Source organism: Oncorhynchus kisutch, linkage group LG27, assembly GCF_002021735.2.
Source record: "Oncorhynchus kisutch isolate 150728-3 linkage group LG27, Okis_V2, whole genome shotgun sequence".
NCBI classification, from domain to species: domain Eukaryota; kingdom Metazoa; phylum Chordata; class Actinopteri; order Salmoniformes; family Salmonidae; genus Oncorhynchus; species Oncorhynchus kisutch.
The window spans coordinates 40,181,700-40,205,213 of NC_034200.2; the positions used below are offsets into that span (position 1 = coordinate 40,181,700).

Sequence of the window (23,514 nt, forward strand, 5' to 3'; positions counted from 1 at the left end):
GGTTAGGGTAACTAACAACTATAGAAGGGTTAGGGTAACTAACAACTATAGTAGGGGGTTAGTGTAACTAACTATAAAAGGTGGTTAGGGTAACTAACTATAGAAGGGGGTTAGGGTAACTAACAACTATAGTAGGGGGTTAGGGTAACTAACTATAGTAGGGGGTTAGGGTAACTAACTATAGTAGGGGGTTAGGGTAACTAACTATAGTAGGTAGTTAGGGTAACTAACTATAGAAGGGTTAGGGTAACTAACTATAGAAGGGGGTTAGGGTAACTAACTATAGTAGGGGGTTAGGGTAACTAACTATAGTAGGGGGTTAGGGTAACTAACAACTATAGAAGGGTTAGGGTAACTAACTATAGAAGGGGTTAGGGTAACTAACTATAGAAGGGGGTTAGGGTAACTAACTATAGAAGGGGGTTAGGGTAACTAACAACTATAGTAGGGGGTTAGGGTAACTAACTATAGAATGGGGTTAGGGTAACTAACAACTATAGTAGGGGGTTAGGGTAACTAACTATAGAAGGGGGTTAGGGTAACTAACTATAGAAGGGGTTAGGGTAACTAACTATAGTAGGGGGTTAGGGTAACTAACTATAGTAGGGGGTTAGGGTAACTAACAACTATAGTAGGGGGTTAGGGTAACTAACTATAGTAGGGGGTTAGGGTAACTAACTATAGTAGGGGGTTAGGGTAACTAACAACTATAGTAGGGGGTTAGGGTAACTAACTATAGTAGGGGGTTAGGGTAACTAACTATAGAAGGGAGTTAGGGTAACTAACTATAGTAGGGGGTTAGGGTAACTAACTATAGTAGGGGGTTAGGGTAATTACCTATAGTAAGGGGTTAGGGTAACTAACTATAGTAGGGGGTTAGGGTAACTAACTATAGTAGGGAGTTAGGGTAACTAACTATAGTAGGGGGTTAGGGTAACTAACAACTATAATAAGGGGTTAGGGTAACTAACTATAGTAGGGGGTTAAGGTAACTAACAACTATAGAAGGGGGTTAGGGTAACTAACTATAGTAGGGGGTTAGGGTAACTAACAACTATAGTAGGGGGTTAGGGTAACTAACTATAGTAGGGGGTTAGGGTAACTAACTATAGTAGGGGTTAGGGTAACTAACTATAGTAGGGGTTAGGGTAACTAACTATAGAAGGGGTTAGGGTAACTAACTATAGTAGGGGGTTAGGGTAACTAACTATAGAAGGGTTAGGGTAACTAACTATAGAAGGGTTAGGGTTACTAACTATAGAAGGGGGTTAGGGTAACTAACTATAGAAGGGGGTTAGGGTAACTAACTATAGTAGGGGGTTAGGGTAACTAACTATAGTAGGGGGTTAGGGTAACTAACTATAGCAGGGGGTTAGGGTAACTAACTATAGTAGGGGGTTAGGGTAACTAACTATAGTAGGGGGTTAGGGTAACTAACTATAGTAGGGGGTTAGGGTAACTAACTATAGAAGGGGTTAGGGTAACTAACTATAGTAGGGGGTTAGGGTAACTAACTATAGTAGGGGGTTAGGGTAACTAACTATAGAAGGGGGTTAGGGTAACTAACTATAGAAGGGGTTAGGGTAACTAACAACTATAGAAGGGTTAGGGTAACTAACAACTATAGTAGGGGGTTAGTGTAACTAACTATAAAAGGTGGTTAGGGTAACTAACTATAGAAGGGGGTTAGGGTAACTAACAACTATAGTAGGGGGTTAGGGTAACTAACTATAGTAGGGGGTTAGGGTAACTAACTATAGTAGGTAGTTAGGGTAACTAACTATAGAAGGGTTAGGGTAACTAACTATAGAAGGGGGTTAGGGTAACTAACTATAGTACCGGGTTAGGGTAACTAACTATAGTAGGGGGTTAGGGTAACTAACAACTATAGTAGGGGGTTAGGGTAACTAACTATAGTAGGGGGTTAGGGTAACTAACAACTATAGTATGGGGGTTAGGGTAACTAACTATAGAAGGGGGTTAGGGTAACTAACTATAGAAGGGGGTTAGGGTAACTAACTATAGAAGGGGTTAGGGTAACTAACAACTATAGTAGGGGGTTAGGGTAACTAACTATAGAAGGGGGTTAGGGTAACTAACTATAGAAGGGGGTTAGGGTAACTAACTATAGAAGGGGGTTAGGGTAACTAACTATAGAAGGGGGTTAGGGTAACTAACTATAGTAGGGGGTTAGGGTAACTAACAACTATAGTAGGGGGTTAGGGTAACTAACTATAGAAGGGGGTTAGGGTAACTAACTATAGAAGGGGTTAGGGTAACTAACAACTATAGTAGGGGGTTAGGGTAACTAACTATAGTAGGGGGTTAGGGTAACTAACTATAGTAGGGGGTTAGGGTAACTAACTATAGAAGGGGGTTAGGGTAACTAACTATAGAAGGGGGTTAGGGTAACTAACTATAGTAGGGGGTTAGGGTAACTAACTATAGTAGGGGGTTAGGGTAACTAACTATAGTAGGGTTAGAGTAACTAACAACTATAGATGGGTTAGGTTAACTGACTAATGTTGCCAAAAATATCTGTTCTGATCGTTCTAAAGGCTAATAATTGTGGAAACAGATCAGATTTGGGCTGCCTGTGTAAATGCAACCTAAGTGCCAGACTCAGACACACCTACTGTAAGAGCCATGTTCCCTGGTTACTGTCGCTGAGGAACGGGGGAGTTGGCCCCTAGCTAGACACACCTACTGTAAGAGCCAGTCTCCCTGGTTACTGTCGCTGAGGAACGGGAGAGTTGGCCCCTAGCTAGACACACCTACTGTAAGAGCCAGTCTCCCTGGTTACTGTCGCTGAGGAACGGGGGAGTTGGCCCCTAGCTAGACACACCTACTGTAAGAGCCAGTCTCCCTGGTTACTGTCGCTGAGGAACGGTAGATTTGGCCCCTAGCTAGACACACCTACTGTAAGAGCCAGTCTCCCTGGTTACTGTCGCTGAGGAACGGGGGAGTTGGCCCCTAGCTAGACACACCTACTGTAAGAGCCAGGTTCCCTGGTTACTGTCACTGAGGAACGGTAGAGTTGGCCCCTAGCTAGACACACCTACTGTAAGAGCCAGTCTCCCTGGTTACTGTCGCTGAGGAACGGGGTAGTTGGCCCCTAGCTAGACACACCTACTGTAAGAGCCAGTCTCCCTGGTTACTGTCACTGAGGAACGGGGGAGTTGGCCCCTAGCTAGACACACCTACTGTAAGAACCAGGTTCCCTGGTTACTGTCGCTGAGGAACAACACGTGTGTGTCTGAGCGCACTATGGCGTGTATATGCATGTGTATGTCTACTGTATGCACACGTTAGTGTGTGTTTGTGTGGGTTCATACGTTCCTGGCAGGTGCTGTGATATTTAGAGGACAGCTGTCGCCCTGCCGGCTGGCTGCCTGGTCAACATCACCGTGGCAACAGCTGCTCGCTGACCCTGGCGTATGGCGCTGTCTGCTCTCATATAGCACGCACACACACTGACACAGACAGTGACACTACGCATACACACACACACACTGTAGCCTGTTCTCAGCTGCATTCTAACCCTCCTTCTCTCCCTCTCTCTCTTAGCACTCTGATGTCCCTCTTCTGTCTAAACCCCCTCTTGAGGATTAAAGTGCTGGCAAATCTGAGCTATTAACATCTTAATAGTTCCACAACCCATTTTAATAGTTGTAGAACCCATCTTAACAGTTGTAGAACCCATTTTAATAGTTGTAGAACCCATCTTAACAGTTGTAGAACCCATCTTAAAAGTTGTAGAACCCATCTTAACAGTTCTAGAACCCATCTTAACAGTTCTAGATCCCATCTTAACAGTTCTAGATCCCATCTTAACAGTTCTAGAACCCATCTTAACAGTTCTAGAACCCATCTTAACAGCTGTTGAACCCGTCTTAACAGCTGTAGAACCCATCGCAACAGCTGTAGATCCCATCGCAACAGCTGTAGATCCCATCGCAACAGTTGTAGAACCCATCGCAACAGTTGTAGAACCCATCGCAACAGTTATAGAACCCATCGCAACAGTTGTAGACCCCATCTTAACAGTTGTAGACCCCATCTTAACAGTTGTAGACCCCATCTTAACAGTTGTAGACCCCATCTTAACAGTTGTAGACCCCATCTTAACAGTTGTAGACCCCATCTTAACAGTTCTAGAACCCATCTTAACAGTTTTAGATACCCATCTTAACAGTTCTAGAATCCATCTTAACAGTTCTAGAACCCATCTTTACAGTTTTAGAACCCATATTAACAGTTTTAGAACCCATCTTAACATTTGTTGAACCCATCTTAACATTTGATGAACCCATCTTAACATTTGTTGAACCCATCTTAACAGCTGTAGAACCCATCTTAACAGTTGTAGAACCCATCACAACAGTTGTAGAACCCATCGCAACAGTTGTAGTACCCATCGCAACAGTTTTAGACCCCATCTTAACAGTTGTAGACCCCATCTTAACAGTTTTAGACCCCATCTTAACAGTTGTAGACCCCATCTTAACAGTTGTAGACCCCATATTAACAGTTTTAGAACCCATCTTAACATTTGTTGAACCCATCTTAACATTTGATGAACCCATCTTAACATTTGATGAACCCATCTTAACATTTGTTGAACCCATCTTAACAACTGTAGAACCCATCTTAACAGTTGTAGAACCCATCACAACAGTTGTAGAACCCATCGCAACAGTTGTAGTACCCATCGCAACAGTTGTAGACCAAATCTTAACAGTTGTAGACCCCATCTTAACAGTTGTAGACCCCATCTTAACAGTTGTAGACCCCATTTAACAGTTGTAGACCCCATCTTAACAGTTCTAGACCCCGTATTAACAGTTTTAGAACCCATCTTAACATTTGTTGAACCCATCTTAACATTTGATGAACCCATCTTAACATTGTTGAACCCATCTTAACAGCTGTAGAACCCATCTTAACAGTTGTAGAACCCATCACAACAGTTGTAGAACCCATCGCAACAGTTGTAGACCCCATCTTAACAGTTTGACCCCATCTTAACAGTTTTAGACCCCATCTTAACAGTTGTAGACCCCATCTTAACAGTTGTAGACCCCATCTTAACAGTTTTAGACCCCATCTTAACAGTTTTAGACCCCATCTTAACAGTTTTAGACCCCATCTTAACAGTTCTAGACCCCATATTAACAGTTTTAGAACCCATCTTAACATTTGTTGAACCCATCTTAACATTTGATGAACCCATATTAACATTTGTTGAACCCATCTTAACAGTTGTAGACCCCATTTAACAGTTGTAGACCCCATCTTAACAGTTTAGACCCCATCTTAACAGTTTTAGACCCCATCTTAACAGTTGTAGACCCCATCTTAACAGTTGTAGACCCCATCTTAACAGTTGTAGACCCCATCTTAACAGCTGTTGAACCCGTCTTAACAGCTGTAGAACCCATCGCAACAGCTGTAGATCCCATCACAACAGTTGTAGAACCCATCGCAACAGTTATAGAACCCATCGCAACAGTTATAGACCCCATCTTAACAGTTGTAGACCCCATCTTAACAGTTGTAAACCCTATCTTAACAGTTGTAGACCCCATCTTAACAGTTGTAGACCCCATCTTAACAGTTGTAGACCCCATCTTAACAGTTGTAGACCCCATCTTAACAGTTCTAGAACCCATCTTAACAGTTTTAGATACCCATCTTAACAGTTCTAGAATCCATCTTAACAGCTGTTGAACCCGTCTTAACAGCTGTAGAACCCATCGCAACAGCTGTAAATCCCATCGCAACAGTTGTAGAACCCATCGCAACAGTTATAGAACCCATCGCAACAGTTGTAGACCCCATCTTAACAGTTGTAGACCCCATCTTAACAGTTGTAAACCCTATCTTAACAGTTGTAGACCCCATCTTAACAGTTGTAGACCCCATCTTAACAGTTGTAGACCCCATCTTAACAGTTGTAGACCCCATCTTAACAGTTGTAGACCCCATCTTAACAGTTCTAGAACCCATCTTTACAGTTTTAGAACCCATATTAACAGTTTTAGAACCCATCTTAACATTTGTTGAACCCATCTTAACATTTGTTGAACCCATCTTAACAGCTGTAGAACCCATCTTAACAGTTGTAGAACCCATCACAACAGTTGTAGAACCCATCGCAACAGTTGTAGTACCCATCGCAACAGTTGTATACCAAATCTTAACAGTTGTAGACCCCATCTTAACAGTTGTAGACCCCATCTTAACAGTTGTAGACCCCATTTAACAGTTGTAGACCCCATCTTAACAGTTTTAGACCCCATCTTAACAGTTGTAGACCCCATCTTAACAGTTGTAGACCCCATCTTAACAGTTGTAGACCCCATCTTAACAGTTGTAGACCCCATCTTAACAGTTTTAGACCCCATCTTAACAGTTTTAGACCCCATCTTAACAGTTTTAGACCCCATCTTAACAGTTCTAGACCCCATATTAACAGTTTTAGAACCCATCTTAACATTTGTTGAACCCATCTTAACATTTGATGAACCCATCTTAACATTTGTTGAACCCATCTTAACAGCTGTAGAACCCATCTTAACAGTTGTAGAACCCATCACAACAGTTGTAGATCCCATCGCAACAGTTGTAGTACCCATCGCAACAGTGGTAGACCCCATCTTAACAGTTTTAGACCCCATATTAACAGTTTTAGAACCCATCTTAACATTTGTTGAACCCATCTTAACATTTGTTGAACCCATCTTAACATTTGATGAACCCATCTTAACATTTGATGAACCCATCTTAACATTTGTTGAACCCATCTTAACAACTGTAGAACCCATCTTAACAGTTGTAGAACACATCACAACAGTTGTAGAACCCATCGCAACAGTTGTAGTACCCATCGCAATAGTTGTAGACCAAATCTTAACAGTTGTAGACCCCATCTTAACAGTTGTAGACCCCATCTTAACAGTTGTAGACCCCATTTAACAGTTGTAGACCCCATCTTAACAGTTCTAGACCCCGTATTAACAGTTTTAGAACCCATCTTAACATTTGTTGAACCCATCTTAACATTTGTTGAACCCATCTTAACAGCTGTAGAACCCATCTTAACAGTTGTAGAACCCATCACAACAGTTGTAGAACCCATCGCAACAGTTGTAGACCCCATCTTAACAGTTTGACCCCATCTTAACAGTTTTAGACCCCATCTTAACAGTTGTAGACCCCATCTTAACAGTTGTAGACCCCATCTTAACAGTTGTAGACCCCATCTTAACAGTTTTAGACCCCATCTTAACAGTTTTAGACCCCATCTTAACAGTTCTAGACCCCATATTAACAGTTTTAGAACCCATCTTAACATTTGTTGAACCCATCTTAACATTTGATGAACCCATATTAACATTTGTTGAACCCATCTTAACAGTTGTAGACCCCATTTAACAGTTGTAGACCCCATCTTAACAGTTCTAGAACCCATCTTAACAGCTGTTGAACCCGTCTTAACAGCTGTAGAACCCATCGCAACAGCTGTAGATCCCATCGCAACAGTTATAGACCCCATCTTAACAGTTGTAGACCCCATCTTAACAGTTGTAAACCCTATCTTAACAGTTGTAGACCCCATCTTAACAGTTGTAGACCCCATCTTAACAGTTGTAGACCCCATCTTAACAGTTGTAGACCCCATCTTAACAGTTCTAGAACCCATCTTAACAGTTTTAGATACCCATCTTAACAGTTCTAGAATCCATCTTAACAGCTGTTGAACCCGTCTTAACAGCTGTAGAACCCATCGCAACAGCTGTAGATCCCATCGCAACAGTTGTAGAACCCATCGCAACAGGTATAGAACCCATCGCAACAGTTGTAGACCCCATCTTAACAGTTGTAGACCCCATCTTAACAGTTGTAAACCCTATCTTAACAGTTGTAGACCCCATCTTAACAGTTGTAGACCCCATCTTAACAGTTGTAGACCCCATCTTAACAGTTGTAGACCCCATCTTAACAGTTGTAGACCCATCTTAACAGTTCTAGAACCCATCTTAACATTTGTTGAACCCATCTTAACATTTGTTGAACCCATCTTAACAGCTGTAGAACCCATCTTAACAGTTGTAGAACCCATCACAACAGTTGTAGAACCCATCGCAACAGTTGTAGTACCCATCGCAACAGTTGTAGACCAAATCTTAACAGTTGTAGACCCCATCTTAACAGTTGTAGACCCCATCTTAACAGTTGTAGACCCATTTAACAGTTGTAGACCCCATCTTAACAGTTTTAGACCCCATCTTAACAGTTTTAGACCCCATCTTAACAGTTGTAGACCCCATCTTAACAGTTGTAGACCCCATCTTAACAGTTTTAGACCCCCATCTTAACAGTTTTAGACCCCATCTTAACAGTTTTAGACCCCATCTTAACAGTTCTAGACCCCATATTAACAGTTTAGAACCCATCTTAACATTTGTTGAACCCATCTTAACATTTGATGAACCCATCTTAACATTTGTTGAACCCATCTTAACAGCTGTAGAACCCATCTTAACAGTTGTAGAACCCATCACAACAGTTGTAGAACCCATCGCAACAGTTGTAGTACCCATCGCAACAGTTGTAGACCCCATCTTAACAGTTTTAGACCCCATCTTAACAGTTGTAGACCCCATTTAACAGTTGTAGACCCCATCTTAACAGTTGTAGACCCCATCTTAACAGTTTTAGACCCCATCTTAACAGTTTTAGACCCCATCTTAACAGTTGTAGACCCCATCTTAACAGTTGTAGACCCCATCTTAACAGTTTTAGACCCCATCTTAACAGTTTTAGACCCCATCTTAACAGTTGTAGACCCCATCTTAACAGTTGTAGACCCCATCTTAACAGTTTTAGACCCCATCTTAACAGTTCTAAACCCCATCTTAACAGTTGTAGACCCCATCTTAACAGTTTTAGACCCCATCTTAACAGTTGTAGACCCCATCTTAACAGTTGTAGACCCCATCTTAAAAGTTGTAGACCCCATCTTAAAAGTTGTAGACCCCATCTTAACAGTTGTAGACTCCATCTTAACAGTTATAGACCCCATCTTAACAGTTGTAGACCCCATCTTAAAAGTTGTAGACCCCATCTTAAAAGTTCTAGAACCCATCTAAACAGTTTTAGAACCCATCTTAACATTTGTTGAACCCATTTTAGCAGCTGTTGAACCCATCTTAACATTTGTAGACCCCATCTTAACAGTTCTAGATCCCATTTTAACAGTTCTAGAATCCATCTTAACAGTTCTAGAACCCATCTTAACAGTTCTAGATCCCATCTTAACAGTTCTAGAACCCATCTTAACAGTTCTAGAACCCATCTTTTGAATTCCAGAACCCACTGTGCCTGTTTCACATAGCTGTAATACCTTACTATCTCTGCTATTGTGTTTTGGTTTTAAATCTTTTCTATAGAAGTGCATCATTCAGAAGAGGTCACCCATGTTGGGTGTTTTCTGTGACTCGTGTTTTGCTGTTAACAGTAGCACTATATGTTGTGTTAGTTAAGGATGTGATAAAATGGAGAAAAAAATATATATACGTTTTCTGTTAAAATAATAATAATACAAATATAATATCCAGGTCACAGAATAATGGTCCTATTACTTATTGTAACGGCAGATTTCCTCCTCGTCTGAGGAGGAGCTGTAGCAGGGATCGGACCAAAACGCAGCGTTGTAAGTGTCCATGGTTGTTTATTTAAAAACATAAACTGAACACTATGAATACTAAAAACAATAAACGTGAACCAAACAAAAAACGAAACAGTACCGTGTGGTGAAAAACACAGACACGGAAACAAACACCCACAAACCAACAGTGAAACCCAGGCTACCTAAGTATGATTCTCAATCAGAGACAACTAACGACACCTGCCTCTGATTGAGAACCATACTAGGGCCGAAACATAGAAATCCCAAAATCATAGAAAAACAAACTGCCCACCCCAACTCACGCCCTGACCATACTAAATAACGACAAAACAAAGGAAATAAAGGTCAGAATGTGACACTTATGTACTGTACTACTTTACCCACGTGCTGTTGTGTTACAGCCTGAATGAAACATTCATTACATTGAGATTTTGTATAAGTATTATAATCCTTTGTTATGACAAGCCTAAATAAGTTCAGAAATCAAAATGTGCTTAACAAATCACATAATAAGTTGCATGGACTCACTCTGTGTGCAATAATAGTGTTTACCATGATTTTTTGAATAACTACCTTATCTCTTTACCTTATCTCTTTACCTCACACAATTATCTGTACTGTTGCTCAATCAAGTAGTGAATTCTACCACAAAGATCAGGGAGGTTTTCCTCGCAAAGAAGGGCACAGATTGGTAGATTGGTACAACAAAAAATCATAATAACAACATTTAAATAAAAATAATTCTATCCCCTGTAACTATTCCCCAGGTTGTTGCTGTAAATGAGAATGTGTTCTCAGTCAACTTAACTGCTAAAATAAGGGTAAAAAAATCAACCCAGTCACTACAGAGACATAGGTGTCCTTCCTAACTCAGTTGCTGGAGAGGAAGGAAACTGCTCAGTGATTTCACCATAATGCCAATGGTGATTTTAAAACAGTTACAGAGAGGGTTGTGATAGGAGAACTGAGGATGGACACTGTAGTTACTCCACAATACTAACATATATGACATAGTGAAAAGAAGAAGAAGCCTAAACAGAATAAATAAGTTCCAGAACATGCATCATGTTAGCAACAAGGTACCTGAAATAATACTGCAAAAAATGTGGCAAAGAAATGAACTTTTCAAATCCGTTAGTCATCTGCAGGGACTAGGAACTTTTTTTAGGATAAAAATAAACTGAATACAGCTATAAGCACAGGCACAATCCTAGAGCATGATGGGATGTTACGGAATAGAGTTAAGAGGAAAACCTGGTTCAGTCTGCTTTCCAACAGACACAGGGAGATGAATTTACCCTTTCAGCAGGACAATAACCTAAAACACAAGGCCAAATCTACACTAGAGTTGCTTACCAAGACAACGTTGAATGTTCCTGAGTGACCTAGTTACAGTTTTGACTTAAATCAGGTTGAAAATCTATGCCAAGACTTGGAAATAGCTGTCTCACAATGATCAACAATCAACTTGACAGAGCTTGAGTTTTGTTTGTTTTACATTAATTCATGGGCAAATATTGTACAAACCAGGTGTGCAAAGCTCATAGAAACTTACCCCAAAAGACTCACAGCTGTAATCACCGCCAAATGTGCTTCTGCCAATTATTGATTTAGGGGTGTGAATATGTATGTAAACAAGACTTCTGTATTTAATTTTCAATACATTTGCAAAATTTTTTTAAAAATCAAAAAAATAAACATGTTTTCATTTGGTCATTTTGGGGTATTGTGTGTCGATGGCTGAGAAAAAAATTATATTTTTACACCATTTTGAATTCAGGCTGTACAAAATGTGGAATAAATCAAGGGTTTGTGACTACTTTCTGAAGACAACGTATTGACCGCTAGGGCTGGGCGATTGAGTTATATCTACATAGGTTGTTGTTTGTCTGGAAGGGTACACTACTGCATTTAAATGTCGACTGGGCGATTGATTTATATCTACATAGGTTGTTGTTTGTCTGGAAGGGTACACTACTGCATTTACATGTCGACTGGGCGATTGAGTTATATCTACATAGGTTGTTGTTTGGTCTGGAAGGGTACACTACTGCATTTAAATGTCGACTGGGCGATTGAGTTATATCTACATAGGTTGTTGTTTGTCTGGAAGGGTACACTACTGCATTTAAATGTCGACTGGGCGATTGAGTTATATCTACATAGGTTGTTGTTTGGTCTGGAAGGGTACACTACTGCATTTAAATGTCGACAAAAAACCTTCTCTGGTGATAGTTTAGAAGCTCCGCTGAACGGGCTGGAATCTGTACAGGAATGCCACTTCTGAAGCCGGACTAACGTCCGCCACTAGGTGACCAGGTCTGCCTGCTGCTCAGACCACTCTCTCCTAAAAAAATAAAGTACTTTCAATTTGAAACACCGTGATTTACCAAGACATTTAGTAGAAAGAAAACACATATTCCGCTAGGAATCGACTCTTAAAAGTCTGGATTTTTGGAACAGAGGGAGACTGATTCGTTGCCGTAAATTGTGAGCTAGCAAGTAATGGAGAGAGGGCAGGGGTACAGTATAGGCAGGTCGGCCACAAGGCAGACTGAGTCAGAACCGTGCACTTGGCCTATCGGAAATAGCTGGATCTCACAATGCAATGCTCTATTTTGCTATTTCTTTCCTTGCAATATCTCGCAACTTCAGTAAAGCAGGGCCTATCATCAATGAATAAACTAGAATATTCTACGGGCAACAGACCGAGGACTGAACACACACTCCCATCATTAGGGAGGAGAAAGAGCAGGCCGACCAGCTGGGATTTACATTTTGTGAATATTTTTTTGTTAACTAAATAAATGGCACAGAACGGTACAGAATAATGTAACAATGAACTTCACCAGCAGGAAATAAAGGGACCCAGACATCTTTCTATATACGCAGGCCTACAAGTTCACTGAAACCAAGCTCACCAACCGAGCAATGTAATGTACCTCTGTTTGACACATACAACACTGTCAAGTACACTACATGGACAAAAAAGTATATGGACACCTCTTTAAATGAGTGGATTCGGCTATTTCAGCCACACCCGTTGCTGTTACGTGTATACAATTGAGCACACAGCCATGCAATCTCCATAGACAAGCAATGGCAGTAGAATGGCCTCACTGAAGAGTTCATTGGAAATAGAATGGCCCGTACTGAGGAGCTCAGTGACTTTCAACGTGGCACCGTCATAGGATGCCACATTTCCAATAAGTCAGTCCGTCAAATTTCTGCCCTGCTAGAGCTGCCCCGGTCAACTGTAAGTGCTGTTATTGTGAAGTGGAAACGTCTAGGAGCAACAACGGCTCAGCCGTGAAGTGGTAGGCCACACAAGCTCACAGAATGGGAACACCAAGTGCTGAAGCGAATAGTGTGTAAAAATAATCTGTCCTCGGTTTCCACACTCACTACTGAGTTCCAACCTGCCTCTGGAACCAACGTCAGCACAAGAACTGTCCGTCGGGAGCTTCATGAAATGTGTTTTCATGGCTGAGCAGCCGCACACAAGCATAAGATCACCATGTGCAATGCCAAGCGTTGACTGGAGTGGTGTAAAGCTCACTGCCATTGGACTCTGGAGCAGTGGAAACATGTTCTCTGGAGTGATGATTCACGCTTCACCATCTGGCAGTAGGTAGAATCTGGGTTTGGCGAAAGCCAGGATAACGCTACCTGCCCCATTGCATAGTGCATACTTTAAAGTGTGGTGGAGGAGGAATAATGGTCTGGGTCTGTTTTTCGTGGTTTGGGCCTAGGCCTAATTGTTCAAGTGAAGAGAAATCTTAATGCTACAGCATACAATGACATTCTAGATGATTCTGTGCTTCCAACTTTGTGGCAGCAGTTTGGGGAAGGCCCTTTCCTGTTTCAGCATGACAATGCCCCCGTTCACAAAGCAAGGTCTATACAGAAATGGTTTGTCAATATTGGTGTGGAAGAACTTGACTGGCCTGCACAGAGCCCTGACCCCAATCCCATCGAACACCTTTGGGATGAATTGGAACGCAGACTTCAAGCCAGGCCTAATCGCCCAACATCAGTACCAGACCTCACTAATGCTCTTGTGGCTGAATGGAAGCAAGTCCCCGCATCAATGTTCCAACATCTAGTGGAAAGCCTTCCCAGAAAAGTGGAGGCTGTTATAGTAGCAATGTTCCAACATCTAGTGGAAAACCTTCCCAGAAGAGTGGAGGCTGTTGTAGCAGCAATGTTCCAACATCTAGTGGAAAGCCTTCCCAGAAGAGTGGAGGCTGTTATAGCAGCAATGTTCCAACATCTAGTGGAAAGCCTTCCCAGAAAAGTGGAGGCTGTTATAGCAGCAAGGGGAGGATCAACTCCATATTAATGTCCATTATGATGGAATGAGATGCTTGACGTAGCAGGTATTTTCGGCCATGTAGTATATTACCGGTATGTAGACTTGATGTATGAATGGGATCTGTAGTACATTGATGTTTTAGGAGCTACTTATTAGATCTATAGGATGTTTTCGGAGCTACCTATTGGATCTATAGGATGTTTTAGGAGCTACCTATTGGATCTGCAGGATGTTTTAGGAGCTACCTATTGGATCTACAGGATGTTTTAGGAGCTACCTATTGGATCTACAGGATGTTTTAGGAGCTACCTGTTGGATCTACAGGAGGTTTTAGGAGCTACCTATTGGATCTATAGGATGTTTTCGGAGCTACCTATTGGATCTATAGGATGTTTTAGGAGCTACCTATTGGATCTATAGGATGTTTTCGGAGCTACCTATTGGATCTATAGGATGTTTTAGGAGCTACCTATTGGATCTGCAGGATGTTTTAGGAGCTACCTATTGGATCTACAGGATGTTTTAGGAGCTACCTATTGGATCTATAGGATGTTTGAGGAGCTACATATTGTATCTATAGGATGTTTTCGGCACTACCTATTGGATCTATAGGATGTTTGAGGAGCTACCTATAGGATCTATAGGATGTTTCAGGAGCTACCTACTGACATGTCTCTCCCCTGTTTCATTCATTGAGTTCCACAGATAGCCCTCTACACTTCATGGACACACACACACTCACACTCACACTCACACTCACACTCACACTCACACCACACTCACACTCACTCTCTCTCTCTCTCTCTCTCTCTCTCTCTCTCTCTCTCTCTCTCTCTCTCTCTCAGATATCCCTCCCCTCTATATAGTTACCTGGTAACAGGGTTTGGTTCAAGTTAACAAGTCCTTGTCTTGCTGTTCATGTTTAATTGGCCCTGTGACATCCCAGCAAACCAAAATTGGTTCTGTGAAAGCTCCCAGAACATTTGTTAGGTTGCGGCAAATGTTCTCATAACACTAAAACTGTCCAGTTGTGGTTATGATTATAAAATGTTTGTCTAAAACGTTCGCCTGACATTTTTTTTATGTTCTTTAAAGGTTCCCAGAATGGTTGTGTCTGTGGGAACATTAGGTTTATGGAACAGTTTGGTGGGAACATCGTAGGGACATCACAAAATATATGTTCCCAAAACACAAAAAAACTGTCCAGTTGTGCAGATGATCATACAATGTTTCTTTTAGGGTGCAAAAAAAACAACATTCACCCGATGTTACACTATTATTAAACACTATTATTGAACACTATTATTAAACACTATTATTGAACACTATTATTGAACACTATTATTAAACACTATTATTGAACACTATTATTGAACACTATTATTAAACACTATTATTGAACACTATTATTGAACACTATTATTAAACACTATTATTGAACACTATTATTGAACACTATTATTGAACACTATTATTAAACACTATTATTGAACACTATTATTGAACACTATTATTAAACACTATTATTGAACACTATTATTGAACACTATTATTAAACACTATTATTGAACACTATTATTGAACACTATTATTGAACACTATTATTGAACACTATTATTAAACACTATTATTGAACACTATTATTGAACACTATTATTAAACACTATTATTAAACACTATTTTTGAGCACTATTATTAAACACTATTATTGGACACTATTATTAAACACTATTATTGAACACTATTATTGAACACTATTATTGAACACTATTATTAAACACTATTATTGAACACTATTATTGAACACTATTATTAAACACTATTATTGAACACTATTAATAAACACTATTATTGAGCACTATTATTGAACACTATTATTAAACACTATTATTAAACACTATTATTGAACACTATTATTGAACATTATTGTTGAACACTATTATTGAACACTATTATTGAACACTATTGTTGCACACAGAGTAAGTCCATGCAAATGATTGTGACTTGTTATGGACATTTAGACCTTCCATAACAAAAGGGGTTGAATATTGACTCAATACATTTCATCTTTTTCCTTTTTAATTCATTTGTAAAAAAAAACGTATTTGTGAATAGTCTCTGAAGACACTGTTAACCGAATGAGAACCTTTACGGAATGTTCTGTGGTCTTTTTTTTAGATGTTGTGAACAATGTTTAGTGAATGTTAGGACAACATTTAAAGGATATTCATTTCAAACATTATCTTGGAAGAAAACATATTATTGGAATGTTTGTAGGACTTTATCATCCTAATGTTAGCTAAAACCCTAGCTAGGACTTAATGTGAATGTTCGCTAATGTTTTGAGAATGTTCCCGGGTTTGCTGGGATGTCTGTGATAGAATGATTGTGAGTCATCATGTATGAATCCATTGGGGTGTGAGGGCAGTTGGGGTCCTCGCTCATAGCAGGTGCCCTGAACTATGCTTGTGTGGTGGGAGTGTCAGGTGTAATGGTCGTGAGTGTCCTCACTTATAGCAGGTGTCCTGGACTATGCCTGACTGGCTAGGTGATTGACTGGCTAGTTATTTATTGAGTGTACAGATGTAGGATCGTAACTTGATCACCCTGTTGCTAACATTTAAAAAGGCTTCTGAAGTTTGTAATTTCCATTTTTAAATGTCAGACTTGATTTTCCCCAAAAAAGGATCATCCCAACAAAAATGTCCATTAATTATAATTCACATAATAACTCACATTTCCTGTTGCAGCAGGATTATTTTTAGTAAACTGGCTCAAATAAAGAGCCTACATAGGTTAAAAGATTTAATGACAAAGGTTAGGTGATGTCTAAAGCTGTTGCTTTGGTACAGACTGTTTTTTAGTACAAGTGTCTTGGGGACAGAGTGCCTCGGGTACAGAGTGTCTATACAATACATCATAAAAATCCTCATCAATCTACACACAAACATAATGACACAGAGAAAACAGATTTTTAGAAACACCTTATTTACATACAGTACCAGTCAAAGGTTTGGATACACCTACTCATTCCAGTGTTCTTCTTTATTTTTACATTTGTAGAATAATAGTGAAGACATCAAAATGATCAAATAAAACATATGGAATCATGTAGTAACTAAAAAAGTGTTAAACAAATCTAAATATATTTCATTTTTGAGATTCTTCAAAGTAGCCACCCTTTGTCTTGATGACAGCATTGCACACTCTTGGCATTCTCTCAACCAGCTTCATGAGGTAGTCACCTGGAATGCATTTCAATTAACAGCTGTGCCTTTGCTAAAAGTTAATTTGTGGAATTCCTTTCCTTCTTAATGCATTTCAGAAAATCCGCTGTGTTGTGACAAGGTAGGGTTGGTATACAGAAGATAGCCCATAGGACTAGCAGTAGGAAATCAAGTACAGGGAGGGAATATTTAATTAATAAACAAACATGGAACAATAGAAGAAACACGAGAAGCATACAGCCATGAAACACAGAGTCAATAACGCCTGGGGAAAGAACCAAAGGGAGTGACAGTTATAGGGAAGGTAATCAGGCAAGTGATGGAGTCCAGGTGAGCGATGAGGCGCTGATGCGCTTAACGACGGTGACATGTGTGCGTAATAATGAACAGCCTGACGACCTCGAGCGCCGGAGAGGGAGTATACAGTGACAGAGTTGCTCCGGTGGTTTGTTCCACTCAACACTGATGGTATGTAAAAATTTGTTCTTACCAGATAGACTCTTCCATTTAAAACAGGCGATATCAGAGTCTGGCTCTGGTGCCGTGTTGATGGACATCTCTAATATAAGTTAAATTATTAGGTATGTACCTGGGGGCTGAGTCAGTAATAATTCTATGAACCAGACCATGTTGAATTAATATTATAATTTTTTCTACAGATAGCCAGTTTAGCTGATTAAAATGCTCGACTTCCTGATGAGTACGAGCGGGGAGTTTAAATACAATTCTCACAAGTTTGTTTTACAGCTCTAGGTTCGTTTTTTTGTTTTTTTGACCTTTGATTTAACCAGGTCGGCAATTTGAGAACAAGTTCTCGTTTACAACTGAGACCTAGCCAAGATAAAGCAAAGCAGTTCGACATAAACAACAACACAGAGTTACACATGGGATAAACAAAACATACAGTCAATAATACAGTAGAAACATCTATATACAGTGTGTGCAAATGAGGTGAGATAAGAGGTAAGGTAATAAATAGGCCATGGTTGCAAAGTAATTACAATATAGCAATTAAACACTGGAATGGTAGGATGCGCAGAAGATGAATGTGCAAGTAGAGATACTGGGGTGCAAAGGAGATTGCAGGTGGTTGCAACTCTATGTTGCAGCTCTATGTTGCAGCTCTATGTTGCAGCTCTGTTGCAGCTCTATGTTGCAGCTCTGTTGCAGCTCTATGTTGCAGCTCTGTTGCAGCTCTATGTTGCAGCTCTATGTTGCAACTCTATGTTACAGCTCTATGTTGCAACTCTATGTTGCAGCTCTATGTTGCAACTCTATGTTGCAACTCTATGTTGCAGCTCTATGTTTCAGCTCTATGTTGCAGCTCTATGTTGCAGCTCCGTGTTACTGAGGTCAAAGTAGAGCACTGTATGAGAAAATAGGTTGTCATTTAAGATGCAGACAGTCAGAGGAGTGGACAAGGTAACAATCTGTCATTCTACCCCTGAACAAGGCAGTTAACCCACTGTTCCCCGGGCGCCGAAGACGTGGATGTCGATTAAGGACAGATAGACGGATAACATCCCCTTCTACGCAGGGCTGAGGAGTGTCTTATTATTGGGTGTAAGGTAGAAGTAGGTCTACACACCATGACTGTACTCTACAGATGGTTGTCCCACTCTGACCTCTGACCTGGGAGACTAGGCCTGTACAACCATGTAATCCCCAGCGTCCACCCTGCGAGTCAAACATCACCTATAACGAAACAGTTAATCCACACAGTTCTCCTCTCCAGTCTATACTAAAGGTTAAAACCCAGTCTCTCAGACACTGAACCTGTCTATACTGGAGGTTAAAACCCAGTCTCTCAGACACTGATCCAGTCTATACTGGAGGTTAAAACCCAGTCTCTCAGACACTGATCCAGTCTATACTGGAGGTTAAAACCCAGTCTCTCAGACACTGAACCAGTCTATACTGGAGGTTAAAACCCAGTCTCTCAGACACTGATCCAGTCTATACTGGAGGTTAATACCCAGTCTCTCAGACACTGATCCAGTCTATACTGGAGGTTAAAACCCAGTCTCTCAGACACTGAACCTGTCTATACTGGAGGTTAAAACCCAGTCTGTCAGACACTGATCCAGTCTATACTGGAGGTTAAAACCCAGTCTCTCAGACACTGATCCAGTCTATACTGGAGGTTAAAACCCAGTCTCTCAGACACTGAACCAGTCTATACTGGAGGTTAAAACCCAGTCTCTCAGACACTGAACCAGTCTATACTGGAGGTTAAAACCCAGTCTCTCGGACACTGAACCTGTCTATACTGGAGGTTAAAACCCAGTCTCTCAGACACTGAACCAGTCTATACTGGAGGTTAAAACCCAGTCTCTCAGACACTGAACCAGTCTATACTGGAGGTTAAAACCCAGTCTCTCAGACACTGAACCAGTCTATACTGGAGGTTAAAACCCAGTCTCTCAGACACTGAACCAGTCTATACTGGAGGTTAAAACCCAGTCTCTCAGACACTGAACCAGTCTATACTGGAGGTTAAAACCCAGTCTCTCAGACACTGAACCAGTCTATACTGGAGGTTAAAACCCAGTCTCTCAGACACTGATCCAGTCTATACTGGAGGTTAAAACCCAGTCTCTCAGACACTGAACCAGTCTATACTGGAGGTTAAAACCCAGTCTCTCAGACACTGAACCTGTCTATACTGGAGGTTAATACCCAGTCTCTCAGACACTGAACCTGTCTATACTGGAGGTTAATACCCAGTCTCTCAGACACTGAACCAGTCTATACTGGAGGTTAATACCCAGTCTCTCAGACACTGAACCTGTCTATACTGGAGGTTAATACCCAGTCTCTCAGACACTGATCCAGTCTATACTGGAGGTTAAAACCCAGTCTCTCAGACACTGAACCAGTCTATCCTGGAGGTTAAAACCCAGTCTCTCAGACACTGAACCAGTCTATACTGGAGGTTAAAACCCAGTCTGTCAGACACTGATCCAGTCTATACTGGAGGTTAATACCCAGTCTCTCAGACACTGAACCAGTCTATACTGGAGGTTAAAACCCAGTCTCTCAGACACTGAACCTGTCTATACTGGAGGTTAAAACCCAGTCTCTCAGACACTGAACCTGTCTATACTGGAGGTTAAAACCCAGTCTCTCAGACACTGAACCTGTCTATACTGGAGGTTAAAACCCAGTCGGTCAGACACTGAACCTGTCTATACTGGAGGTTAAAACCCAGTCTCTCAGACACTGAACCAGTCTATACTGGAGGTTAAAACCCAGTCTGTCAGACACTGAACCAGTCTATACTGGAGGTTAAAACCCAGTCTCTCAGACACTGATCCAGTCTATACTAAAGGTTAAAACCCAGTCTCTCAGACACTGAACCTGTCTATACTGGAGGTTAAAACCCAGTCTCTCAGACACTGAACCTGTCTATACTGGAGGTTAAAACCCAGTCTCTCAGACACTGAACCTGTCTATACTGGAGGTTAAAACCCAGTCGGTCAGACACTGAACCTGTCTATACTGGAGGTTAAAACCCAGTCTCTCAGACACTGAACCTGTCTATACTGGAGGTTAAAACCCAGTCTCTCAGACACTGAACCTGTCTATACTGGAGGTTAAAACCCAGTCGGTCAGACACTGAACCTGTCTATACTGGAGGTTAAAACCCAGTCTCTCAGACACTGAACCTGTCTATACTGGAGGTTAAAACCCAGTCTGTCAGACACTGATCCAGTCTATACTGGAGGTTAAAACCCAGTCTCTCAGACACTGAACCTGTCTATACTGGAGGTTAAAACCCAGTCTCTCAGACACTGATCCAGTCTATACTGGAGGTTAAAACCCAGTCTGTCAGACACTGATCCAGTCTGTACTGGAGGTTAAAACCCAGTCTGTCAGACACTGATCCAGTCTATACTGGAGGTTAAAACCCAGTCTCTCAGACACTGAACCTGTCTATACTGGAGGTTAAAACCCAGTCTCTCAGACACTGATCCAGTCTATACTGGAGGTTAAAACCCAGTCTGTCAGACACTGATCCAGTCTATACTGGAGGTTAAAACCCAGTCTCTCAGACACTGAACCTGTCTATACTGGAGGTTAAAACCCAGTCTCTCAGACACTGAACCTGTCTATACTGGAGGTTAAAACCCAGTCTGTCAGACACTGATCCAGTCTATACTGGAGGTTAAAACCCAGTCTCTCAGACACTGATCCAGTCTATACTGGAGGTTAAAACCCAGTCTCTCAGACACTGAACCTGTCTATACTGGAGGTTAAAACCCAGTCTCTCAGACACTGAACCTGTCTATACTGGAGGTTAAAACCCAGTCTGTCAGACACTGATCCAGTCTATACTGGAGGTTAAAACCCAGTCTCTCAGACACTGAAACTGTCTATACTGGAGGTTAAAACCCAGTCTGTCAGACACTGATCCAGTCTATACTGGAGGTTAAAACCCAGTCTCTCAGACACTGAACCTGTCTATACTGGAGGTTAAAACCCAGTCTCTCAGACACTGAACCTGTCTATACTGGAGGTTAATACCCAGTCTCTCAGACACTGATCCAGTCTACACTGGAGGTTAATACCCAGTCTGTCAGACACTGATACAGTCTATACTGGAGGTTAATACCCAGTCTGTCAGACACTGATCCAGTCTATACTGGAGGTTAATACCCAGTCTGTCAGACACTGATCCAGTCTCCACTGGAGGTTAAAACCCAGTCTCTCAGACACTGAACCTGTCTATACTGGAGGTTTAAACCCAGTCTGTCAGACACTGATCCAGTCTATACTGGAGGTTAAAACCCAGTCTCTCAGACACTGAACCAGTCTATACTGGAGGTTAAAACCCAGTCTCTCAGACACTGATCCAGTCTATACTGGAGGTTAAAACCCAGTCTGTCAGACACTGATCCAGTCTATACTGGAGGTTAAAACCCAGTCTGTCAGACACTGATCCATTCTACACTGGAGGTTAAAACCCAGTCTCTCAGACACTGAACCTGTCTATACTGGAGGTTTAAACCCAGTCTGTCAGACACTGATCCAGTCTATACTGGAGGTTAAAACCCAGTCTCTCAGACACTGAACCAGTCTATACTGGAGGTTAAAACCCAGTCTCTCAGACACTGATCCAGTCTATACTGGAGGTTAAAACCCAGTCTGTCAGACACTGATCCAGTCTATACTGGAGGTTAAAACCCAGTCTGTCAGACACTGATCCAGTCTATACTGGAGGTTAAAACCCAGTCTGTCAGACACTGATCCAGTCTATACTGGAGGTTAATACCCAGTCTGTCAGACACGGATCCAGTCTACACTGGAGGTTAATACCCAGTCTGTCAGACACTGATCCAGTCTACACTGGAGGTTAATACCCAGGAGGAAAACAGGGTACTTGGAATAGTGTATGAGTGTGTACCAAAAGGCACCCTATTCTCTATATAGTGAACGACCTTTGACCAGAGGCCCTATTAGATCCCTATAGGCCATGGTCAAAAGTTGGGTACTACATAGGGATTAGGGTGCCAGACCGGAGCACTGTGAGTATATTGTGTGTGTTAGATGAGTTAAATAAAATGTTATTAGTCGCGTATACATTTTGTTATCGCGGGTGTAGTGAAATGCTTATTTTCCTTATCTCCTAACAGTACAGTAGTATATATATATATATATATATATCTGACTGTGTTTGTTTAATTGGAATAATTGAATTGGAATAGCCCTCTGAGATAAAATACTAGCAGTAAATATATTTGAGGGATAATGGGGTGTTTTGTGGATTAAGTTGATGATGTGTTTAGGTCATGAGTGTTGTGGTATAATTTCCAGTATTGATTTTGTGTTGAAGTCTGAAAAGGTCAAATTTGAACATGAAACAACTGAAACCCTTCATTGAATAAGTTGTGTATGTTCCTTGGTAATGACTACAGACAGACTTATTCTATTAGTGAGCTTTTGGGTGGGGGGGGGGGGGACAACAACTGTGACTTGAGTAAAATTTCCATTATGTTTGTTGTGTTTCAACTTGAGAGCTTAAAAGTTCAGCATTCATTGTCTATGATGTTTCTGCACTTATTATCGTATTGTTACTCAGATCTGTCTCCTCTTCTTCTATCCGCCCCAGAGCCCCCGGTGCCCATCGCTCCCCCCCAGCTCACAGCGGTCGGCGCCACCTACCTTTGGATCCAGCTTAACGCTAACTCCATCAACGGAGACGGTCCAATCATCGACCGAGAGGTATTTCTATTTATTAATGGTTTGGTTTAATAGGGACAGATTGGCCGCGTCCC

General features: G+C 41.2%; 1 protein-coding gene across 1 annotated transcript in view; it reads left to right on the forward strand.

The window, feature by feature from the left end:
* The window catches only part of LOC109884403 (receptor-type tyrosine-protein phosphatase mu), a 505,693-nt gene that overhangs the window by 222,434 nt on the left and 259,745 nt on the right, over positions 1-23,514 (forward strand). The window contains exon 7 of the mRNA XM_031806763.1: positions 23,349-23,461. Coding sequence (XP_031662623.1) covers positions 23,349-23,461 — 113 coding nt within the window. The remainder of the gene's footprint in view (positions 1-23,348; positions 23,462-23,514) is intronic.